We start from the raw sequence: 24,466 nt of genomic DNA, 5'->3' as shown, positions 1-24,466 counted from the left end.
TAGGATTAGGGTTAGGGTTAGGATTAGGGTTAGGATTAGGGTTAGGGTTAGGGTTAGCAAACAGAACCAGAACCGAACTAAAGCTAACAGAACCAGAACCAAACTCAAGCAAACAGAACCAGAAACGAACCAGAACCGAACCAAACAGAACCTGAATCAAACAGAACCAGAACCGAACCAGAACCGAACCAGAACCGAACCAGAACCGAACCAGAACCGAACCAGAACCGAACCAGAACCGAACTCAAGCAAACTGAACCAGAACCGAACCAGAACCGATCTAGAAACGAACCAGAAACGAACCAGAACCGAACCAGAACCGAACCAGAACCAAACCAGAACTGAACCAGAACCGAACCAAAACCGAACCGGATCCGAACCAGAACCAAACTCAAGCTAACCGAACCAGAACCGAACCAGAACCGAACCAGAACCGATCCGGAACCGAACCAGAACCGAACCCTAACAGAACCAGAACCGAACCCTAACAGAATCAGAACCAAACTTAAGCAAACCCAACCAGAACCGAACCAGAACCGAACAAGAATCGATCCAGAACCGAACCAGAACTGAACCAAAACCGAACCCTCACAGAACCAGAACCAAACTCAAGCAAACAGAACCAGAACCAAACTGGAGCAAACATTATTAATGTCCTCAGGTTGGCATTGAGAAAAATCAGGTGCCTCAGTTTGGATGGTCTGATCCGATTTCTCCTCTCAGAGAGTATTTGCCCGGTCTTTGAGAAGACTCTCTCAAAAGGAACAGATGTAGCCACGATACACAGCCTCCCCTCCATCACCTGTGTTCTATATCCTCACATGTGATTGGCCTATATGCCGCCATGCTGACCAATCAAATCAAAGTTCTGCTCTAGACTTCTGATTCATTATGATTAGGGTTAGGGTTAGGATTATGATTAGGGTTAGGGTTAGGATTATGATTAGGGTTAGGGTTAGGATTGGGGTTAGGGTTAGGGCTAGGATTATGATTAGGGTTAGGGTTAGGGTTATGATAAGGGTTAGGGTTATGATAAGGGTTAGGGTTATGGTTAAGGTTAGGGTTAGGATTAGGATTAGAGTTAACACTATTACTCGGTTAGGTTTCCTAACCCTAAAGAGCTGCTCATGAGTACTGATGTACATGTTTTATTGAGGACAGAGACAGCGTTATTCCTTGTAGTATCAGAACGTTAAGTTTTCTCACACACGCTTTAATGTGGAGTTTCATGTGACGCTGTAGAATCATTTCTTTAGAATCGTTTGATGCCCAACAATTATCTCAAAAACTCTAGGTTTCACCATTAGTGCAACATTCATCTCCCTTTACCTCTGACATATCCCTGACAGACTGAGTAAACACGATGCCTACCTCCTGAAGATTTTACTGGCATGAAGTAAAAAGACCATTACAAACCTTTGGCTTCAGAGGAAGTTCCCTACTGCTGGTATCTTTAAGATTGTAAAACAACTACAACTTTTAGAGGAAATGACCTGTTCTATACAGCTCCAAAAAGAACTGGAGGAAACGATGGGAGATATGTTGTACTTATTTAGCCAGGGAAAATAATTCATCGTAAATGTGTGACCAAGTGGGCATTTTGTGTTGTATCTCAGTTAAATTTATGCTTCTTGTATAGATCAAGCCATTAGCTCATGTTTTCGTGTTCTTGTGTGAAAGTATATGTGTAAGTGTGTACGCATGTATGTTCTAAAAAAAACCCTGAGAAAACAAAAAGTTTAAAAAAAGAAGTGTTTGATGTATGATCCGAACCCTTGAGCAGTAACATCACAAAAGCTGAGACACTCATACAAACTTTCATTTGATGTCTCCTGTAGAAGATCTACTTTAACATCTACCTGCATGAACATGATTCAAATCCAGGCGGAGAGATTGTCAGATCATCTGCTAAAGAAAAGCAGGATTCTGCAGAACTCACAGTTTCTGTTTTTATTAAAAGCCTCTAACCGGTCCTAACAGGTGACACACTTCAGCCCTTCAAAATAAAGCAAACAGAGTTTTTTTATTGTACACACTTCATAACTTAAACTCCTACAGTGGCTTAAAAAACAACAGAATATGAGCATTCATCAGAAGACACTTCATAACTGTATATTTGTGTGAATATATCTATATATAGAATGTGGATATTTACAGACCAGAAAATATAAACAATAACTCTTAGTATGAAAGGCAGAGGGAACTTTTTTTCTTCATTCATCAAAACACTCATTTGACTTTGCATTCTTTGTGGTGTATTAACCTGTCTTGACCCTGTTTTGAATTTGAATCACAAGAGGACGGCGCTACATTTCAAGGCAAGCAGCCTCCTCGTGTTGTGATCTGATTGCAGAGTCAGGTGTGTGTTTTCCTGCTTTCTTCAGGAGTGTTCATGATGATCTGAAACTTATAGCCAGAGAAGGACACAGGGGCTGTTTTTGTGACAGCACAGAAAAGGGTTTTGATGGACTTCCGCCATGACAGGAACAGGAGCACCACATGTTAATACACCGAAATGAGTCTGCTACAAAACACAGTGATAACAAATACAACAGAAGTGGGAGAGCATTAAGTTGGTCCAAGAAAATGCTAAAAACTGGAGAAAGAGAGAGAGGCGTAATCCCTCTAAATATCATCTTCAAATGCACCCGAAAACATCTAAGAATCTCTACAGACAAGCAAGGTTCATGAACACACGTCTATCGTATCCGCGCTGACACAAAGTGGAGAAAAAGGCACGACCCCGGAGGGTTTCTGAGGGAGAGGAGGGAGTCTCTGATTGCTGTGTAGCGATGTCATCACCGAAAATGGACGGGCTGCTCGAGGGTTACTCGAGGTTTAATCGAGCACACAGGATTGCGGCTGCATATGTGGGTCACCGCGGCGCTGCAGTCTGGACAGGATTCAGACGTCATCAAGGAGCCTCGACTCCTCTCAGAGTTTACTCTTTCAAGTTTCTCTCTTCACTGCGACGAGAAGCCGACAAAGTCTTCCTCTCGCTGAAGACGACGACGGCCTTGGCAGAGTGTTCCAGCTGCGTGTGTTTGATGGTGATTTGACATGTTGGCAGAGCGGAGTGTGACCTTGTCAGGGGGAGCATCACTGCAGCTGGACTCTGTACGCACAGATGAGGAGCTTGACCTGAGGGGAGAACGTTATGGGCTGTTAAGATGTTCTGTCACAGGAATAATTAGGCATGTTTGGGAGACTTGAGTTAATGAAAACATTTTGGTTTTCATGAATTCAAAATCCCTGCTGCTCATTTTATAATCACAATTAGCAAACATTTACAATTTTCAATCCCTTAAAGGATTTCAAATCAGTGTGTCTAATGCACATGTGTGATGTTATTGTGGACAGCAGACAGAATAAAAACACTGCGGTTAATCTACCAATCAGACACGTTCAGCATTACAGGCCCTTCCCCCCTGAAAGCCCCAGGACCTTTGAAAAGTACTACCCCCCTAGCAGGGGCTTTTTAGGCGGGAGATTATCTACCCCTGAACTAAATTTAGACCCTGGGTCCACCAGTCGAAGCACATGTAGTTCAGGGGTAAAGTCCCTCTGGTCGAAAAATGCCTTTATACATTAAAAGTATCTCTGCATGTGTGTGTGTGTGTGTGTTAGTGTGTGTGTGTGTTACCTTAGCTGTTGGTGCCTCTGCTAGACGAATGAAGAGTCTGTTGATGCCTGGGACCGGACTGAAGGAGTAGATAAAGTGACTATCCTGAATGTTTAAAGACAAGAGATGAAGGAATTAGGAAAAACAAACACATGTTCATTTATTTTGACAGATTTGATTAATATATATACACTACCAGTCACAAGTTTGGACACACCTTCTCATTCAATGTTTTTTATTTATTCTAATTATTTTCAACATTGTAGATTAATACTGAAGACATCAAAACTATGAAATAATCTGGTTTTGCCATAATCTGGATTACAACAGTAGTCAAATAGGGCCATCCATTGTGTACTAACCCTACCTCTGAACAACACAACTGATGGTCTCAAACACATTAAGAAGGCAAGTCATTCTACAGATGAACTCTTGACAAGGCTCATGTTAATTAGAAACCATTCCAGGAGACCACTTCATGAAGCAGACTGAGAGAATACCAAGAGTGTGCAAAGCTGTCATGAAGGAAAAAGGGGGCTACTTTACAGAATCTAAAATATAAAACATATTCTACTTTGTTTAACACTTTTTTAAAAATTAAATAATTCCATATATGTTCTTTCATAGTTTTGATGCCTTCAGTATTAATCTACAGTGTTTACAATAATTAACATAAATACAAACCCTTGAATGAGAAGGTGTTTCCACACTGACTGCTAGTGTATAGATATTTAAAGTATAAGCAAGTAAAATGTTTCTTGAACTTGGTTGTGCAGGTTTCTTTTGAATGGCAGACTTCTCTGATAAACTCTGGGTACATCTGGTTTTTGGCTGACTGATAAGGAATCGAGCTGAGTTCTGTTTTCATGAAGAACTAACCAGGAAGATGGGCAGCTGGAACTTGTCGTTGAGCACCACGGCGTGAACGCTGCAGGGTCCGCAGAGCCTGGCTGTGATTTCATTCAGGAAGTTTGCGTGGAAGATGAAGAGGAGGATGCCTGAGCCTGGTGGAGGAGAGAGGGACAGAGATACTGTGGGTCAGGGATAGATAGAAGGATAAAAGAGGTTCAATGCTGGGTATGATCAAGATTCCTCCATTGGTCATACATCCAGCAATCTACAGCCAGTTTGACTTTGGAGTTTTTTACCTTCTGGTTGTGGCTGAGACTTGAAGCCAAACTCCATGGAGAAGTCCGGTCCCTCACAGAGCCTGTGGCAGGCCAGAGGAAACACAGGCTCCAGCAGCACCAGACGAGACTCAAAGTACGCTCTGATGGTGTCCTCGGCCACACTGGACAACCTGAGAGACAGAGAATGACAGTTTTAATTCATCTATGGGTGTAAAAACACAGAAATGCAGGGAGTTAATCTGAAACTGCTACATAACCTGATGTATCTTTATTTATCTGCAGTTTTATTTCCTGTAGAGCTGAGAATGCTCTGTTGAAGCTGTGGTCTGACACTCACATGCTGGTGTGGTCCTTAATGAAGTCGCACACCATCAGGTTGTTGCTGAGCTTGGCGAAGTACATGGCCGTGTTTTTGTGTTTGGACAGGATGTTGCAGTCGGCTCCGTACTCCAGCAGGAGGCGCACAACGTCAGCGTTCCCTCTTTTACAAGCCTGAAGGACAAAAACAGGAAAGAGCAGGAAACATTCACTGACACAGCTTTTGTTTCCGGTGCAGATCCCTCCATGTGGATCAGTCTTGATATAAAGTTGTACGGTTGTTTCCCTCCTCAGCTCTTGGAAAAAGCTGTTTTCACCCATTTCTTTAGGTCTGTCTGTATGTCTATATCTATGTCTGAATAGTCTTAAACTCCTTTAAGTTCTTCCTCCAACAGTTTGCTTGAATGTGTCTTTACCTTCATCAGTGCCGTCTCCCCGCCGAGTGTCTGTGCGTTGACATAAGAGCCCGCCTCCAGCAGGATCGCAACAGTCGTCAAGAAATTCTATCAGAGGAGAGAAATAAAAACACAGGAGTGTGAATGAACCAACAGAAACACTTCCCAGCTTCATAATAAACATACAAACTCCTCTTCTCTCATCTTGGCTGAGCGGCTGTGTTACCTTTTCTGCAGCGTGCATCAGGGCCGTCGTGCCGTTCTTCTGTCGTCCGTTCACTTTCGCTCCTTTCTTTATCAGCAACCGGAGGATGTCGTCCTGACCCCCTGCCGCTGCCAGCATGCTCAGAGACATACCACTGACATCCTGCAGGGAAAGAAACAGAAGCAAAGGTGTGATGTTAGAAGTGAGGATGGCAAGACAGCATGAAATGGACTGTTGATGTGTTCTTTTTACTATATGGAAGTTATAGAAGGGGACAGACAGAGAGCAAGAGGCCGAGTGGTCACTGGATAGGCTTGTCATTCTCCTTCAGGGTTCAAGGATGTGGGCAACCAACAATTCATGCATGCAGATGTGAATTAATTTTTGTGCACTTAAGAAAAACCTAAATGGGGACGCTGAGATCTGTTGAACTCAACACCAGGGTCCCAGTCAGCTGCCAATTTAGGGGTGAGGATCTTCTTGCTTTGAGGTGCTCATCACTGTCCACTGCAGTCTCTTGTGAATCCATATATACTGGTAAGTAAATAGTGGTTTTGCAAAAGTCAAGCCTTGGGGCGCAGGTGGCCTAGCGGTCTAAGCGCCCCACGTATTGAGGCCATAGTTCTCGTCGAAGAGGTCTCTGGCTCAACCCCCGGCTGCTTGACCGCTCCCCACTACCAAATACCCAAGTTTCCTGTCTCTCTTCAGCTGTCCTGTCAATAAAGGCGAAAAACCCCAAAATATAACTTTAAAAAAAAAAAGTGAAGCCTAAAATGTCACGATTGGTTTGCTGTTTGGATTTATAGACATTCTGGGTTTCCAGAGGATGATCCCCACAGACAGTTGTGACTTTTCTTTTGCACCACCATGAGTTTTTTTCCCCATTTAGTTGATTCTCTTACCTTTTCTTTTGCGCTTTCTTGCCCTACTCTTTGGATTATGACCAATTACCACGACTGTATAAAAATGTTGACGTCCCCTGCAGGTCTTAAAATTGGACCTCATGCAAAGGGGACTTCAACCTGCAATCTTCCTAATGGCCAGCAGGAGGCTGATTGCTGCAAAAAATATGGGCTCTTTGCCATCACCTTCTTTTTTTGTTTTGTTTTTGCAGCTAGAAGTGACATTTGATGCCGAGGTGGAACAGCAGGTAAATTAAGACAATTACAAATGTACCAATCATACATGGCACTTTGAATTTAAAGTTATCAGGGGAAATAAAAACGATGATCTCTTAGTGCCAACAAAATCTTCAAGTTTTAAGCCAAGAAGCAATTTATTGTACAAGCCGAAGTGTCTTACAATACTGGATAAGAAGCAGAAACTGAAGGCAACATGACTACAACAGGATGAAGAGTAACACGCATCGTGTGCTTATACAATAATGTAAGAAAGCTACTGTACAGAAAAGAAATGCTGTGAAACACTGAAAAGAAATGGTAGAGCATGAAGGATTGTTTATTATTTCTAGACCTTTAACTGATTCGTTTCTCAAATACAAGTTTTGACTTCTTTTTAATTGTAACACAGATAAACTCCTCTTTAAAGGACGCAGAGACAAAGACCTGTTTACTGCTCCATGAATAAGTCAGCACGGGGACACTCGAACAGGCCTGCACCCTGCTCACACTCGGGGGTTTGAAAGAGTTTGACACTAATGGCTTTGGTATGGAAGAGTGAACACTGGTTAGGTTCAATACAGCTGCTACTGAGGGGAACACAACATCTTATGTTTTCAGCATGGAGTGCTGTGTGAAACTCTGGACCGTTAAAAGAAAACTGTGGACGGTGAAACATAAACCAACAGGACAAAAGAACAGACGGTCCGCCGCCTGTTTGAATAACCGTTGTAAATAAAATAAACACTGTTAAAGCTCCTTACTTCTGAAGTAAAATAGGACAATACCTTATTAAACAAGGACAATTTCAAAAGCTGTGAAAAGCAGCTGCTATAGGAGGGCTTGGACCTGTATTCAAAGTCTAGTATCAACCTTTAACAAGGTTTTTTAAACACATAAACTTAAAGTTATGCTTCTTTTGTAATAACTCTGAAGCCTTTTCAGTAAAAGGTGATCATACTTGGACGAATCTGAGAATTTTAAACCTTACCCACAGGGGAGGAGACCAAATAAAAGTGTTTTGGCCAGTGCTTTCAGACTGGACTTCATTGATCCGCTCATTTCTTTAAACACAAACGTCAGATTAATTCGTTCAATTCTTCAAAGGTAGAACAATTATTTGTAGTAGTGGGTGGCTGGTAAACATTTAAAGTAATAACTAAATCCTCATTTCTCTCAAGAGTTCACAAACTCAGGGTAGTGCTATGATTTGTTGCTGATTAGAAAGAAAAGATACAGTAAATAAATCAACATTGTAAGGCAACAGTATGTTGATAACTGGACATTAGTCCCAAATGTCAAGATAATAAAAGCTTAAAAAAAGTGATAGAAATGCACCCAATGCAGTGTACTTATTTTTAACCTCAAATCAGAGTACATAAAACACAATAAACACTCAAATATTCTACACAGTTACTGTATAGTAATACAAAAAAAACAATCAACATTCTCAGCAGATTGTTTACACACGTAAATTAAAAAAATAATTAAGCTACTAAACATTTATAAAAGAGGATCCTCAACAGAAAAAACAAACAGGTTTCTAATATTGAAGTAAGAGGTATATAAACGGAGCTCCTAATTCTCTAACATCAGCAAGGAGAGTAATGCCGTCACTGCTGCAGGCAATCAGGGGCCATCTACACTATAGGCTACTGGCTAAAGCAGGGGTATAATACACTCGGGCCAGGCATTTTGGGAATTATGAAAAGCAAGACAAAGCACATCTCTGACGTGGTGAGGACTGGATGCTTAGATTTCCAAATAGGACGTATATGTCTTCTCTTATACTCAAATTTGTAAAAATGCTACTGACAACACGGGCAGAGAGGTGGATGTCCAAGGTCTGGAGTTAAGAAGAGTAAAAGTCAATCTAGAAATGTACAGTCACTGAGTCTGCCTTGGCTCAGTGCAGGGGAGGAAAATGCCCCGGTCACACAGTGGATGGAAAGTTCCAATTTGCCATCGTCACCATTGGAAGCCACGCTGGTTACACCCCATTACTAATGAGTGATGGGACACTGAAACCCCGGCAAATGAGTGATCACACATCTAAATAACATAATTCTCCAGAGATACCTTCTCATGAGCTGACAAACTGAGTGTTATATGTTTGACTGTGTAACATTTAAGCACTCTAACCGTATAACACATTGATATCCGACTGGATTGAGCCAATATCACACAACAAACATCCGTAGCTTCACTTCTTTAGTGTATATTCATGCAACTGTACACCAATAGCTTAATCTGGCAGACATGGTTTGAGAACTTGAGTAACTTTTTGTAGTGTGACTTAAAGACTGGCAGGGTACTCGGAGGGATACAGAGACCACAAACAGTACTTTTTACAGCAGTTGCTTTTTAAGCCCCACATGATTTAGAGTCAGAGCCACAGCCCCCCCACACGCACCAAGTCTCACTAATTATTTAAAGGAAGTCCATTACAAATATTTACAGTGAAAGATAAACAGGACCGTCCCACTCCGGGTTTGGATTTTGAGTCTCTGGTTCTGGTCCGACGCTTTGTTTGGCGGCGACCGGAAGCCCTCGCCGTTTCATGGACTGAATTGAGTTATGTACAAAGTATTTGACTTCCCTCCACGTTCTCGTGTTCAACGCTGGCTCCGCGGCTAAACAGGCGTCACAATCTTTTTTACCGGGAACTTTCACCAGTTTACAGAAGTCTCCGAACTGACGCCTCACGGCCCCCTGCTCCTCCTCGCTCCACAACCTCTTGATTCTCTTTTGAGACTTATCAGCTGGAGTGACCCGTTTTCCTGCCGTGGACTTGGCTGTACTGTCCTTTGCCACCGGCGTCCCGTCAGGAACGTTAGGTCTATGGATCGTTGGGACAACCTGTGCGGTTGTAGGAGTGCTAGATTGGTTTGTGAGGTAAGCTGGTGTGCTTGGATGGTTCAGAGCAGTAAAGGAAGAAACAATAGGCCTACCCCTGTCGTTCAGTGCGGAGAATGAAGGGATCATTGGTGCGCTTGCTGTGTTTAATGAAGTGTAAGTGGGGCCCATTGAGGTACTCGGTGCATTAAGGGTGGTGTAACTGGGAATCAATGGTAGATTAGTGTCCTGCTGAGTATACACAGACGGAGGTGGCATACCTGTGGTATTCTGTGTGTAAGAAGGAGACATAGGCATGATTATGTTGTTCTCAGACGTGTACGCTGGAGACATCAGTGCATTTGTAGTGTTGTGTGGGGTAAATGTAGGAACCACTTGTGTATCAGTAGCATTCAATGGTGTGAAAGAAGAAATCAATGGCTGACTCGAATGGACCAAGTTTGTACTCGTAGAACACAACGACGCGTAACTCTGAGTCAAGTCTTGTGAGTACACCGAGTCTCCAAGGTGCGTTGGTGGCGCCATCGTCATACAACAGTTTTCTGTCAGGTGTTCTGGGTTTACTGTGGTCATAGTACACACGACACTCGTGTCTTCCAGATCTGTTTTTGGTGTTTGGACTCTGGCTTTCGGACTCTCGTGTATATTTCCGTCGGACCTACTTCTCCTTCGTATTGTTTGTAGTGTGTTGTGCACATAGTTTTTGACATCCGTCCAAGATCTTCCACAGAGATCTGGTTCAGCAACTATGCAGGCATTGCACTCCTTTTTGCCCGGGACCTTCATTGTTGTGATGAATTCGTTCAGGTAACGTTTCACTGCTGCCTGCTCCTTCTCACTCCAAGGTCTTCTCTTCAGAGCAGCTTTCTGTCCAGTTTCTGTAAGATTAAGAGAACAAATAAAGGATCATGATTACACAAGAGAAATTAGATCTGCAATGCAGTATGCTGTCAATTTTTAAAGATAAAACCGTGTCCGCTGTAGAGCTTGACAGTTCATTCTTCAGCTTGGAAAAAAAGCAAGATTTCTCCTATCAACTGCTCTTTGAAACACTTTTTTGATATTGTCAAACACTCCAATACCTGATGAGTTTGTGGGACTTGATTGGTCATTCCAACAGCTCCTCAAGAATAAAATGTCAAGTCCTAAAAGTGATCAGAACCATGGGACATTTAAGAAATCTGTGACAACTTAGAGAAAATAACCCCAGGGTTCAGCTGAAGGTTCAACATCAAGCAAGCAAGTAAAAACCTATCGTCATCAAATGGTAACTTCACTTAAGAGCAACGGCCGTTCTCTATCCAACATATAATCAACCAATGCAGACCCAGGTACTCACCATCTTTCGCAGTGCTGGGTGGACTTGATGGCAGTGTTCGTTCCATCGTTAGAAGCTGTTTGCTCACTTCCTCCAGCTGTAACGCGTTATTTGAGAGCATGTAACACTCCTCGCTACTTCTACCCACCAGCATGGCCACTTGATCCAACTCACTTTCACTGAGGCTCATGAGCTGCCAGCAACTGGAAATTTGCTCTCTTAATGATGAGCACAGGAGCGCTTCTGGGTTTTTAACTCCACATTCCATTGCGGCCCTCCGAATACAATCCAGTCCTCTGATAAAGGATGGGCCTTCAGTCCTTGCGAAGAGGTACGGGTTGGTCTTTGCCACGCCTGCTTGCTCTCGATTAGCAATGATTAATTCAATTGAGGAAACCATCCTTTCAGTAAGCAGAACCAGCATGTTCCTCCCGTACTGACCCTCCAGCTCCAACCTTGTGAAACTAGCACCGAGGTCCAGCTCTAATTTTGTGCTTCTCTTTATTTGATCGGCAGATAGAACGAATGTTTCCCTACTCTTTCTGCGAGTGTAAGTCTGCAAAAACATTCTACCAATGTTTCCTACCCTTCCTCTGTTGAACAGACACACGTCAGCTAGAGTTGCCTCACTGAGCTTCTTCCATGTTGACAGACTGGGACTTTCTTTCAGCTCCCTCCTGGCCCCATCTCCTTCCTCTGTGATGAACCTGTGAAGTTTGATCAAGTCCTCCGTCACAGTTGATTTGTCTACTTCCACTTTTTTCACTTCTTGTTTGAGAGATAAGGCAAGGGCTTTGCGAGAGAAACACTCGCTCCATTTAGTATCCAGAAGCTGTATGAACTTTTTAACTTCGCTCTCAGTGTCAGTGTCCTCCGTCATGCGACTTTCCCCGAAAGCGATTTCTGCAGCTCGTTTTAAAGAGTAGCCAATCTTCGAGACGAGGGAAACCGTTTTAAACTTACTGGAACTGGGATCAAAACCGCTAACCTTTTTGGCCCCTTCAACAGCTAATTGAAATTTTGATGGCATACATACTTCATGCAAGAACTTTATACTCGTGTCAAGCTCTTTCACAGCCACGACAAATCTACCAAGTTCCCTCATCTTCTGAGCAATATAAGCAAACTGGGACTTATCATGCTCATATTTAGCTGACAAAGCATTGCCGTATTTACAAATAAGGGGGTCATTTCTAATATGTCTGGAGACTTCGTCTTGATGCATGATGTGGATGATTTCCTCACATCCTCCAGTTAAGAACTCTGACATGGGAAGCAGTCGGGAAGCAGCACTGTGAACGCTGCTCTTTTTGCTCTTGTCTGACGGTTTCTGATCCCCCTTTCTGGCCTTACACGATCGCTCATGCCTCCATAAATCAGTCTTGCGATAGAAAGCAAAGCAGTGCTGGCAAGGCAGGTAATCCCTCACGGAGATGTTGGTGTTTTTCACCTGTTTCTTTGTAACGATTTCCCCCTCACCACTTTTGAGAACTTGACAATTATGTTCATAGTCTCCTTTATTGCGAATCTGGTCAAGCAAAGTCTGCCTGACTTTGGAACCTCTGGGAAAGTGTATTGCGTGACACACATCAGTTTCATCTCCATGTTTCCTCTCCAAATGCTTTGCAATTTGGGTAAAAGCCTGCTGGCAGTACAAGCAGAAGTGCTTTTTGCAAGGCTCCTTTTTCTCCTCTGTGTCTTTGCTGGGGTTTATTTCAAGGACTTTCTTACAGGTCCTTGAACTGGATCGTGTTGGTAGCGTCCTCTCCACAGTTTTCCTACGTCGTCGTAATTGTACTTTTGCAATATCCTTAATGTCTGACTCTTGCAGAGGTTGATCTGTACCATCAGACTGACCTTCCAACCCACCTTCGTTTTCATCACTTGAGTCATTTGCTTCCTCGCTTGAACTGTGTTCTGTGGGTGCATCATTATTGTCTCTTTCCATTGTTAGCGTCCTTTCAGGAGTTCTGGGTGAGTTTGCATGATCAACATTTAAGCTTATTGTACTTGGTAACCCACCGGTCATGTTTTTGGACGTCTCGTCTTCCTGCGCTTCCCTCTGGCCTTCCTTTTCTTCATCATCCTGTTTGGTAGCCGAATTAAATCCACTGCTATTGAACTCACTTCCAATCCTTACACCCCTACCATCGTCTTCAACATTTTCATGGCCCCTAAAGGTCATTTGCTCAGAGCTTGTACTGGAAGGAGAGCTTTTCAAATTTTCCCCAGCTACTGGACAATCCAAATCTTGAGGAGTGCCCTCTTCAATTCTTGCACTGTCAAGGTTAGAAGTCAACCTAAGATCATCGCTCGAACTTCTCTCTTCAATCAAGCTCCTCTCTGCTTCAAATGACCTCGTCTCACCCATAGTACAAGCCTGTAAAAGAACAAGTATATGTAAGACTCATCGCCAAATCAGCAGCCATGAATAATTTGAGAAAACTTAAAAAACAGACTAATTAGAAAAAGAATGTGAGTGAGTAAAAAACAGAATTTGGTTGGGATTTAGTGGTGGTGATTGGTCGGGTAACTTGTTTTTGGTTTTGTCTTTTTTTTTTTTTTTCAGAAACTTGCTGTTTTACACATCAGCACCTTGGCAATGCCCCACCCAGACCCATGCTCATTCAAACACAAGTCAATGTAATAGCCACACATCACGTTTAAGCCCAACATCAGAATCAGAGACCCTCAAACACCTCTCAAATCTTCAGTACAAAAACCACATGTGACCCATTCGAGAACAGTTAATGGCTTTATTGGATCAAGCAGCGTTTGACATTGTTAATGTCTAACCAAGTATATATAATCATGAGGTGTTGGATGAAATGCTACATGGGGAGTACAGAATATGAACTGACACTAGACCCGCATGCATGGCTTTCAATCAGGACAAAACGGTGGCTAAGCATAGCAGTGTTTTTAAGGTGAAAGTATTTGAGTGGTGATTTTTTTACACAACATGTCTCTAATGTGGCTAAAACATAACAGAGTCCAGGACAGAGCCAGGTACAGATGCAAAACTGGGGAACACTTTTATCGTGTTGAGCCGTTCAAGTAACAACTAAATTATTTCTGTAAATTCAATCTATAGCTTTATCAATTTAATGTAGAGAAAATAATCCAGATTTAATGATAGTCACTAGTGCATGCTGGTGGTACATGTTGTGCTATGATTATGATTGTGACACAAGAGCTTATACATGATGTACCTGCTTCAAAGGGCTCATCTTGTCCTATTACTTCATGCCTTCTTCATTAGGCTTGTTCCCTGCAAGGACAGATGACATCAAGGTCTCTAGTGTGCACTCATGATGATGACATTTCAATAAAAGAGTTATGAAATTAGGTCAAAGTTACAATTCTACAAACCATTTCATTGTTGATACAATAACTAACTTATGTTAAGCTGCAAAAAGCATGAGTGATTTCAGCTGAGAGCATTTTAGGTTACTCATGGGACAACAGAGAGCAGTTAGATTTCATAACAGAGCTCTGTAGAGTTCACCTAAGCTTTTTAAATATCCTTCTAACATTAAAGCAATACAGATCAGGTTGAATGATATCAACACAGCCCTTTTAACCTTAATACAACAAATATATATATATATTGGAGTTTAATGCAACCTTAGACTACATTATAAACAGCTTCCACTAAAAATCTCTAAAAGGTTTACAGTTTTGTTTACACTACAAGTTGAAGCATTTGTTGATGCTCTTACCTGAGTTTGTTGCAGGAGTGAAAACATCTTGAGGCGTTGACTCTTTAGTAGACTTGAAACAGACGTTGGTACATGTAGATGGTCTGTAGATTCAGATCTTGAAGAGGTTTCTTGTTGTACATGTTCTTTTTAATCTACAGGCTATATGATTTAGTGATTAAGATCCTTTGTAGGTGATGTAATGATGTAATCTCTGCCACACGATGAAGCTCTATCAAGCTCTCTGCTTAATGTTTACTGGTTAGTATCGTCTGGTCCTTGCTATTATTTTTACTTTAGATCAGGCTTCCTTAGAGATTCAAAATATGTTCTAAATTTGATAAGGTCAGATCAAAAACAGATTTTTTTATGAACGCCTATTGTGATCTAACTAACTAGCACTCAGTGATTTTGGGGGGAATTTTGAATATTGTGATTCAAATGTCTTGGAAAACTATTGCTCGAACATTTTGAACAAAGTTGCTGTTCCGTGAATGTAAGTGTAAGTTTAGGGCAATGAAGTCTGACGATTTTGATGCAGAGCACCGGCAATGTTATATTTTTTATCCCCCCTGTGATCGACACAGCACTCTGTAATACCAGCCATCCATAATCATCACATACACACTGGGGCAACCAAGGTGCGATCAGCAGAACTTGTCAAATTGTCGTTGAGTTTTAGAGCTCAAGAGGCCAACCAAAAGCAAATATAGTGAAAAGGAGGTCGTAAAGAAAGATGGTTTGGGTGAAGGGTTTTATAAAATGTGTAAAAAGAAGGGAAGGGAAGGTCCATACCTCTTGGTCCAGATTGTAGTCTTCTTTGGAATTAAGTGCCAACTTCACTGCCATGTAATCTCCACTTTTCACAGCGTCCCTCAGCTCACCTGATGGGAACAAAGTAAAGCCAGATTTAATGAAGGGCAGGACATGCAACTAAAAACTAAATGAAGGACAATAACTGAAGAAAGTCCAAAACCTGGGGAGTTACAAGTTAAACAAATGAATCAGTAAAAAATATACAACTTTAACCACTCAGAGGTCAAAGGTCAATGGAAGTACTCACTTGGAGATAAAGGAGGACCGGACAGGATCTCATCTTCCCCGTTTAGATGCTTCTGGAAGTCGTCCAGAGTCATCCAGTCCAGGTTTAGGTCCATTCCTAAGCTCAACGTTGCGTGGCCCTTGTCTGTAAAACACAAATTGCAGAGTGCCTCTTTGTGAGTTTGCAGGCTGGATTCAAACATGTGTTATTGTTTGTTTGAACACTGAGATCACAAGTTCAGTTGTGCATGAAATAGAAAACTTAACATCCGAGCTGTGCTGGAGGAAATATCTATAAATACTTGGAAGCAGCGAACATCAGAGGTCAGATCAGAACATACCAGATCTGTCAGCGCCCTCTGCTGGGTCTGGGATGTCCTGATTGTCATCACATGCCATGAAGAGTCTGGGCTCGCTGTCCTCTCTCTTCTTCCGCCTGTCGTCCGCTGATGTTCTCCTCTCCCAGCTGGGCCGCTGTCCCTCCTCTGTCTTCTCTTTCTTCTCCCGTTGTTCCTCTCCTGGTTTGGACTTTGCTGCGGATTCCTCTTCCCTCTCATCACTATCCAGGCTGAAGCCATAGCCAGATCTGGAGCCTACAGGGGGAAACAGATAAGAGGTCACACATCTTGGTAGTACTAAAGGACCTAGGAGGACTTCCACTCTCTATTACAGTAGTCAATCAAAACTGGTTGCTGTTTCAGCTCCATGAAGACTGGTTTCCTTTTTTGGAACTGTGAACTGTTTGAGAGACTAATTATTACTTCAGTAACTCTTATTGTGCCTGATACACCTGCTATTACTCTGGAGCTGAGCTAACAACCTACAGGTGATAAGTTGGTTTAAGCACAAATTCAGCAATGTCTAGACACGTCACTCATGTGCTCAAAGCAACCACACCAAGAAACCAAAGGTGCTGTCACATCTATACTTTCTTTTCAACTGCTCCAATCATTTTGATCCGTTTTACATCCATTCATTCATTTACTTTAACCTGGAGTGAGACGCTCTGAGGCTGATGTGCTTTATTAACTAGTAAATGAATGTCTGTGTGTAATGCATACTTTCTGATTGCTTGCTCTTCTCAGTCTTCTCCCCCTCTGGTTTCTGAGCCGGGGACTCTTTGGTGGACTTGGAAACCTTCTCGATCTTTCCTATGAGCTGTTGTTGGAAAAAGGAAAAACAATGTTATCAACGTGTATTTAAAACATAAGCAGCAAGATCTGTTACACAGGGCACATGACTGACACTAGTAAGTTCCTCACTGCTTTCAGTAAGCTTGAGAGGCAAAACACTGCTCTGCAGATGTGTGGTTGGGGTCTTCTAAAACAGGGGTTCCCAAACTTTTCAGCCCGTGACCCCCAAAATATAGGTGCCAAAGACTTGTGACCCCTACTGTCCCTCAAAGTGGTTAAATGTTGCTTCATACTTCAAAATTAGTTTACCTACATACACATGTGGTTGTTTCCTCTGCTGCTAAAGCTTAGCAAACCCTAACCCTAACTTTAGGAGTCATCTGGCAACAAAGAAAGGCAGAAAACTAATGAAATGGACTTATTTACAGGGTTTTATTTAAAATGTAACTACTTTTTGTGTCTACATTTTTACAATAATTGGTGAAATAAGTCAATTTAGAGCAGGGGTTCCCAAACTGTGGGTCGTGAGACATCTTCCAGAAGTTTTTTTTTTTAAGTATTCTAAAAATAGTACATTTTACCCATTTTAGTAAAAACTATGGACAAAAAGAGTAGCTAAAATTGAAATAAAACCTTGAAAATACAATCTGGTGATAACACAGAGTGTTTTATTCTGAAAATTAACCGGATGTTTTCATTTTGTTTTGGTGCCCGACTTCCTGTCCCGCTCCATCTGCTCTGTGAATATTGATGTGTCGTGCTCCACCATCCGGCAAAAATAGAAGTCTTGCATATCTGATCCGCTGTGCTCCGGATCAGAGACGCAGACGGAACGCAACAGAGCGGATCCAGTGGAAGTTAACACATTGACTAGAATAGAAACCTATCAGATCCGGTGCCGTGACGGAGTGGAAACGGATCTGGTCGAATTTGGCCGTGATGGATGTTCAGTAAATCCCAGACTATAAAAGGACAATTATGATACCTACAAAACAACTTCTGTTGTACTTTTGGGAACCAGATACATGCCAATATGTGACACTAAATGAAGACATACTTGAAAACCCTTGAACTAGACGAGCTACAGTGTTTGGTAAGGACATTCAAAGGCATGCTATTATGTTGAGGGGAGCCTTTTATGTGATGGCACACACAGAAGCAGTGCAGCATCTCTAATTACTGTTCATTACATCAGCTCATTGTTGTTATGCGTCTGCACAGAACATGAGCAATGCTAAGAACGGGTATAATCTTCACTGTGAAACTTCTGCAACAACAAATATCTCAGCTGAGTGTTGAAGAACAAATGAGCAGAGTTCTTATCAGGTCAACTAAACTAACACTTTCAGCAAGTTAAAATTAAAACGCACGCCATTTTTACTGATGATGTACCTTTGTGGGTTTGCCGATGGTCTTCTCTGGGGTGGGCTGATGTGCTGCCGGTCTGCGAGGGGCTCTGTCCTTGGCTTCACAGTTTAACAGGAACTTCTCAAACAGGTTGGTGGAGACCGCTCCGTCCTTCTGCCCCAGCACCTCCTCTTTAGCCACCTCTTCTTCCTTACCCTTGGTGCTGCTGGCGGCTGTGACAGAGGATGAAGAGGAAGATGAGGATGTGGAGGAAGACGGGACTTTGGGTGGCACCGGAGCGCTCTCCTGCCCTTTACTCTTGGCTTTCTTGTGTAAGGTGGAGCTGTCGCTGGAGTCCGAGTGTGGGGCGGCCTCGTCTTTGCTTTTGGCGGTGAGGCTCTTGAGTTTTTGTAAGCTGCTTTCTTTTAGTGTCGCTTCTGTCTTTTTATTCTTCTTGTCATGAATAAGGTCCTTAATGCCCTGCAGCTTCACCTCCCACTTCCCCTTCTTCTGCTTGAACTTGTCCTCCAGGCGGGCCTTTTCTGCTGATTTTGCTGCATCTGTTGGCGCACTGTTGTCCACCTGAGACTCTGACGGGCCTTCACTCTGGTCGTCCTCCAGAGGTGCAGCGGCCTCGTCGTCTGAGGTTTCGATCTTCCTGTCCTTCTTCCCTTTCTTTTTCTTCCCCTCCTCTACCTTTTCTTTCTTGTGCTTTCCTGCATCCTTCCCCTTCTCCTTCTTGTGTTTCTTTGTGGGAACAGGCTCGTTTTCCTCTTCCTCAGAGTCGACCAGACGCTTCTTTGACTCAGTCTTTTTCTCTTTGGAAGGCGAGGGTGGAGTTGGGGCTCTCTCTTCTTCATCTGACTCTGGTGCTGGTAGAGGCCTGACGTCCTCCTTCCGTTTCTCTTTCTTCTTCTTCTTCTTCTCCTTTTGAAGTGGCTCTTCTTCTTCTTCGTCTTCTTCGCGGACCTTTGTCTTTTTCTTCTTCTTCATGGGCGCCACGTTGGGGGGGTCTTTTTCGCCGTCGCTCTCTGAGTCTGCATCGAACACGTCACTCTTTGTTGGCAGCAGCTTCTGAAAGGACGGCAGATTGAGAAACATGATACTTTAAAACCAAACAATGTTTGCTTTGCTTACTTGCTTACCAACCAAAATAGAGGTTTGCAATTCTTACAATTTGCAATTAGCAAAAGCAAACATTGTGAACCATCAATTATTGTTTTAGTTGTGTCGTGTAAACTATCACTTAAACGCACCACGCTCTTCTTGGCTTCTGCTTCCTTCTTGGCCTTAAGTTCAGCCATGGTCCTCTTAAACGTTAAGAGGACCTCGCAGCAGTCCTCCAAGTGGGCCTCTGGCTCCCAAGTGTCATCGTCAGAGCAGTAGTTCTTCCACCGCACTCTGTAGAGCACTTCACCCTGGAAACAGACGAAGAAGAGAGAGAACTATGAAGCTAAAGCATTTTTTTGGTGCATTTAATGTGTGTAATAAATTCAGCAAGTGATGATTTAGATGAAAACAAAACACTTTGCTAAAAAAAAGATGAACATTCATTAGGGAATATGTGACATTACTAATCAAGCATTGCAGCATTTATACAAAGGAAACAAATGGGACCAAGCTAGAAGAATATTTTACTTTTAAGTCTTGGGAAGTTTTTTGTGCAAAAAAACCCCAAAAACCCTCACAATACATTATTTTGTGTGCAGGATAGTCTTGGCTCAAAGGGCAGATTTTAAAAGATAAAGTCCAGCCATCAAGAGAAGAAAAGAAATCTGAAAAAGTGCCAAACAACGTTGCTCTTATTGTAACATGAGAAGTTATGAATAATAGTCATCCACTTAGATTTCTCACAACGCAAGGAGCTGGTGTAAATGTACTTTTAAGGTATTTTGGGCCTCAGTTTTAGCACTCAATGACAGCTGGGACTGACTCCAGCCCTGCAGAGTGTCAGCTGAACAGACCGAGGATGATAGATTGTAGTCACGAGTCAGTTATTGATTCAAATATTACATCTTTTTTTTTTTTTTTTTTACCACTGACTTAAATTGGACTACTCAGTTTTAAAGGCACTTCATGAAAAATAACAGATCAAATTTTACTAGAATATAAGCTTCTTTCAGGGATTTCAATTCATACAATTTATGCATCAATAATTTTGTGTATTCCTTTTCAATAATACAATTTCCAGCACAAATGTTTACATAAATATTCACCAGAATGCAGGAATTAAGTGTTAGATGCTCAAAATGTCCTGTGGGAGGACCCCAGACCTCCCTCTTGTTACCTCTGCCTCAATATGTTTGAATTGATCCTAAACTTGGAGTATCAGGTTTGAAAGGAAGTTCTCTTTCTGCTTTCTTCTCCCCTGTCCCTGAAGCAGCCTGAGTCCACCGCTGATCATTCTTATGTTAACTCCACGTGTGATCAAATGCAAGTTTACAGTGGTGGAACAAAGTTTTCGTACACCCCATGCATTTGTGAAATATTGCATTGATGATCACTCTTAGGTCTTCAAGTGCAATTTCTTTTGGTACAGTCACAGCCAGGTTGATTTTTTTGTTCAGTTTTGAACACATTCTCTGTTATTTGTTGACTTTGATACCACTACAACTTTTTTTTCCACCACTGTATGTGATAAGGTCCATGTAATACAAATCTCACTCCAGCCAGACACTCAAAGTTGGCAACCCTAATATATTGATTGACTCCAAATCAAAACCAGCATTGTGCAAATACATGAACTTAACCCTCCTGTAATGTTGCAGGTCAAACTGACCCTTTTTAAAGTCTATTTTAGGCAATATGTTCCTTCCAAACCAGCTAAATGCAGCAGAATCTGGGCAGCATGTGACAGAAGAGGAGTCGTGTTAATTTTATCAACTTCAATTCATAAAAATAAAAAAATTCTAAATGTAAAATAAAAGAAACAAAAATGTATGTCATGTAAAACTATTGTATTTATATTTAGGGCTTTCCAGTGTACATTAAAACAGTTTTAACACCAATGGACTAAATCTTGATTGAAATAGTAATGGAGTTAAATATTAGATTAAAAACATGTTTATTGGGATTTTTTGGGGTTCTTCTGACACTTTTGGATAATTGAATATGCCCTGGGTCAAATTGACCCAGGAACATTATTGCTGTTCCATAGAAACGAACATAACAGGAGGGTTTAAATGCTTAAACAAATGGGTTAGGTGTGTTTGTTTAATACATTAGTCTGTCAGTTCTGCACACTGTGTAACACTGTGATATACTAAATGTGTGTACAGTATAATTCTCCAAGCAGAATTCCATATTTCTATTTTTTGTATTATTTAACTATTTTTTTAAATGTAAAAACTACCTCTGCTACTCACCACTGCACTTCTATCATATTATTTTAGCCTGTACATATTAGTCATGCCTATTTGTTGTTCTTTTGTATTTATAGCTGATGTTATTGTTATTATATTTTTATTTGTAGGTCTTACTCTTATGCCTTGTACAAAGAGAGCACAGTTTACCTAAGTCAAATTCCTTGTGTGTTAAAGCATACCTGGCCAATAAAGCTGATTCTGAGTGGAGATACTGTAATCACATTTTGGGAGTCTTAATGAAAAAACAAGGGTTAAAGCTCCTGTGAGAAACTTTCTGTTTGTGTTGACTTTCGTGCCCCCCTATGCACTAAGTGATCTTGCTTATTTTGTCCAGTACATGTGTAAATTATGTTATCTCCTCCTGCTTTTAACTAACAATCAACTATTTCACTCATTAAGAATATTTACTGCAGAAAAAGGGGTTTTCGTGACGTGCTGTCCATCACCTCATCTGACACCTACCCTCTCACAGTGATTTCAGGCTTTTAAAATAACAAAACAGAAATGATCAATACCTTTTCTAACAATCTTGTTTGCTTTTCTAGATCATAAAGAGGCATCACTGTTCTTTTAGTCTATTTTTAACATTCTTTTACTCTTTATATGATAAGCCCCATCTTGCACTGATGTTGTCACTGACATATTGACTGTTGTTTGTCTGTTTGTTAGTGTTTGTGTTGTTTATCGACAAGCTGGTACACTGCAAACCAAATTGCCCTCTGGGATTAATAAAGTTCTCTGAATCTGAATCTTTTCAGTCCATTTCATGACCACTCAAAAAACTCCTCACAGGAGCTTTAAGGTAGATAAATGATCAGTTAAGAACATAAAATATGAATATTTTCACTAAATAGGGTTGATAAATGTTAAATATGAGTATATTTAGTGCTTTAACAAAACATAACAACGATTCAATCAACGGTTGCTTCACATAGCAGATAGTCATGTTTAATTTATGTTACTATTACTACAAATAACTTGAATTAATCCATAAAATCGGATTAAATGATGATTTTATGTCACTTTTAATCAACATACTGTTCTAATGGAACTTACAGCCGTTAAGTTTAAATCAGGAGTAACTGCCGTTAACCGTTAGTGAGATCTCAGTAGCACGAGCGCTCTCTCTAAAGGGGTTTATAAAAGGGGTTTATGGATCTATCTGAGTCTCTGGATAGGATCTGCCTTCATGGAAATATGTGCCAGCCTGCACAGAGTCCGTCCTTGGCCCCAGCGGGGGAGAGGCGAGCGGACATCATGGGAGAGAAGTTCTACATTAAAAAGAAGCAGCTGTGTGTGAACGAGCAGGGAGCCACGACTCTACAGTGTGGAGAAGTAACACACACAATCATTTAAATGCATTGAAAAGCACTTCAGGTCGATGTAAACCAGGTGTGTGGTCCTGGTTCTACCCTGAGACTCCATTGTAGGTGGGCTATGCGTCGTGAAAGCGATGCCAGCCATGTTTGCCAGCTAGCCAGGCGGCTAAGTAGCAGTTAGCTAGCTTTACCTCTTCCACGCGCATGTCAATAATCCTCTCCACCTCGTACACATCTTCTCCCTCGTCCTGCTCGCTGTCCGCAGGCTCGACCTTCTCGGCCTCAGCCGCCATGGCTGCGGGTCGGTGCTAGAATGGAGGGTCAGCAGCAGGGAAGGCCTCGTTGGCTGTGTGGTGTTGGAGGCAGGACGCTGGAGTACCTGTCTGTAGTTACTGCTCTCTCTGCAGCTCAGAGGGGGACAGAGCAGCTACCGCCCGCTCTCACTATGAGGCGTTCACATGCTGACAGAAAGCTCAGTAAAATACAGCACTATTATTCCTGAACCATCTTTACCATGTTTGTTGTGTTATGGCAAAGCATGTACTATCAACACAATTTTATCTTAACCTGAAGATACACTTAAAAAATATTAAGATCAGAAGGATCAAAATTACAGAAGAGTATTAGGGTTAGGGTTAGGGAGAAAAAAAAATGAATGTAAAAAATGTTCAATTTATTATTATGAGATTAAAGTCAGAATTCTGAGAAAAAAGTCAAAATTCTGAAAAAAAGCCAGGTGTCTGAGATTACAGTCAAAGTTCTGAGATTAAAGTCAGAGGTCTCAGATCAAAGTCAGAATTCTGACTTTTTTTCCCATAATAATAATAATAATAATAATATTTTTTTTGACTGTATTATTATTTTTTTCTCCAGTGGTCCTAATCCTCTTCCATACAATCAAATCCATACATCCAAGATTTGTTACTGGAACCGACACATGCTGCTCTTTTATAGTCAGGTTATATTGTGAAGACATGTCTGTTGGGGAATAATCCAAAGCAGCATCAAATTTTTTCTTACATAACGGGTCAAAACAACCTCCTTGGTTCTGTTGTATTTTAGTGAAAGGTTTGGGGCAACTGGAACAAAAAAAAAAGGTCAATTTTCTTTTTAAATTATTATTATGGGAAAAAAAAGTCAGAATTCTGACTTTTTCTCAGAATTCTGACTTTTTCCTCAGAATTCTGACTTTAATCTCAGAATTCAGAAATTTTTCTTATAATAATGATATTTAAAAAAAAATTGACCTTAATTGTTTTTCTTCTTCAGTGGCCCTAATCCTCTTCGTTTTGCAGTCATTTTAGACGCTGCAGTTCAAAAATCCGATATTTCATGAAGGCAGCATGGACAAAAAGAGAGGGCAATGAAAACATGGTGGACTGTAAAAGGCAGAGCTAAACCAACACATACATTTCCATAAACACATCTTACAGCACCTTAAACTAACACAGATTATACAGTATTTTGCTCCTAATTATTTGACATTAATAAATCCGGCATAAGGTCATAATATACTCTTTAAACCACAAAAGGCACAAGTTCTATCTTTAAATTAGAAGCATCTTTTTGTTCAGATCCAGAGTACTGGAAATGTAAAT

At 41.5% G+C, this 24,466-nt stretch overlaps 1 protein-coding gene across 5 annotated transcripts; it reads right to left on the bottom strand.

Moving 5' to 3' along the window:
- Positions 1–1,929: 1,929 nt before the first annotated feature.
- On the bottom strand, positions 1,930–23,326 carry mphosph8 (M-phase phosphoprotein 8). Of its 5 annotated transcripts, none has more exons than XM_034693228.1 (14): positions 23,060–23,321; positions 19,441–19,602; positions 18,230–19,258; positions 16,766–16,862; positions 16,046–16,297; positions 15,727–15,849; positions 15,459–15,547; positions 5,692–5,832; positions 5,487–5,573; positions 5,090–5,244; positions 4,771–4,922; positions 4,502–4,626; positions 3,644–3,727; positions 1,930–3,141 (listed from the first exon to the last, which is right to left on the bottom strand). In XM_034693228.1, exons 1-14 carry the CDS (start codon positions 23,159–23,161, stop codon positions 3,100–3,102), a joined length of 2,640 nt encoding a protein of 879 aa, XP_034549119.1. In that variant the 5' UTR covers positions 23,162–23,321; the 3' UTR covers positions 1,930–3,099. The 5 variants fall into 5 exon arrangements, with proteins under 5 accessions (XP_034549119.1, XP_034549120.1, XP_034549116.1 ...); XM_034693229.1 differs by having other exon boundaries at positions 18,230–19,255; XM_034693225.1 differs by lacking the exons at positions 1,930–3,141; positions 3,644–3,727; positions 4,502–4,626; ... (2 more) ...; positions 5,487–5,573; positions 5,692–5,832 and adding exons at positions 6,909–10,522; positions 10,727–10,789; positions 10,984–13,342 and having other exon boundaries at positions 23,060–23,326.
- Positions 23,327–24,466: the final 1,140 nt, after the last annotated feature.

Source organism: Notolabrus celidotus, chromosome 10 (genome assembly GCF_009762535.1).
Source record: "Notolabrus celidotus isolate fNotCel1 chromosome 10, fNotCel1.pri, whole genome shotgun sequence".
In the NCBI taxonomy this organism is placed as follows: domain Eukaryota; kingdom Metazoa; phylum Chordata; class Actinopteri; order Labriformes; family Labridae; genus Notolabrus; species Notolabrus celidotus.
Note: the sequence above shows the minus strand (reverse complement) of the source record. Positions and strands in the feature narration are given on the sequence as shown.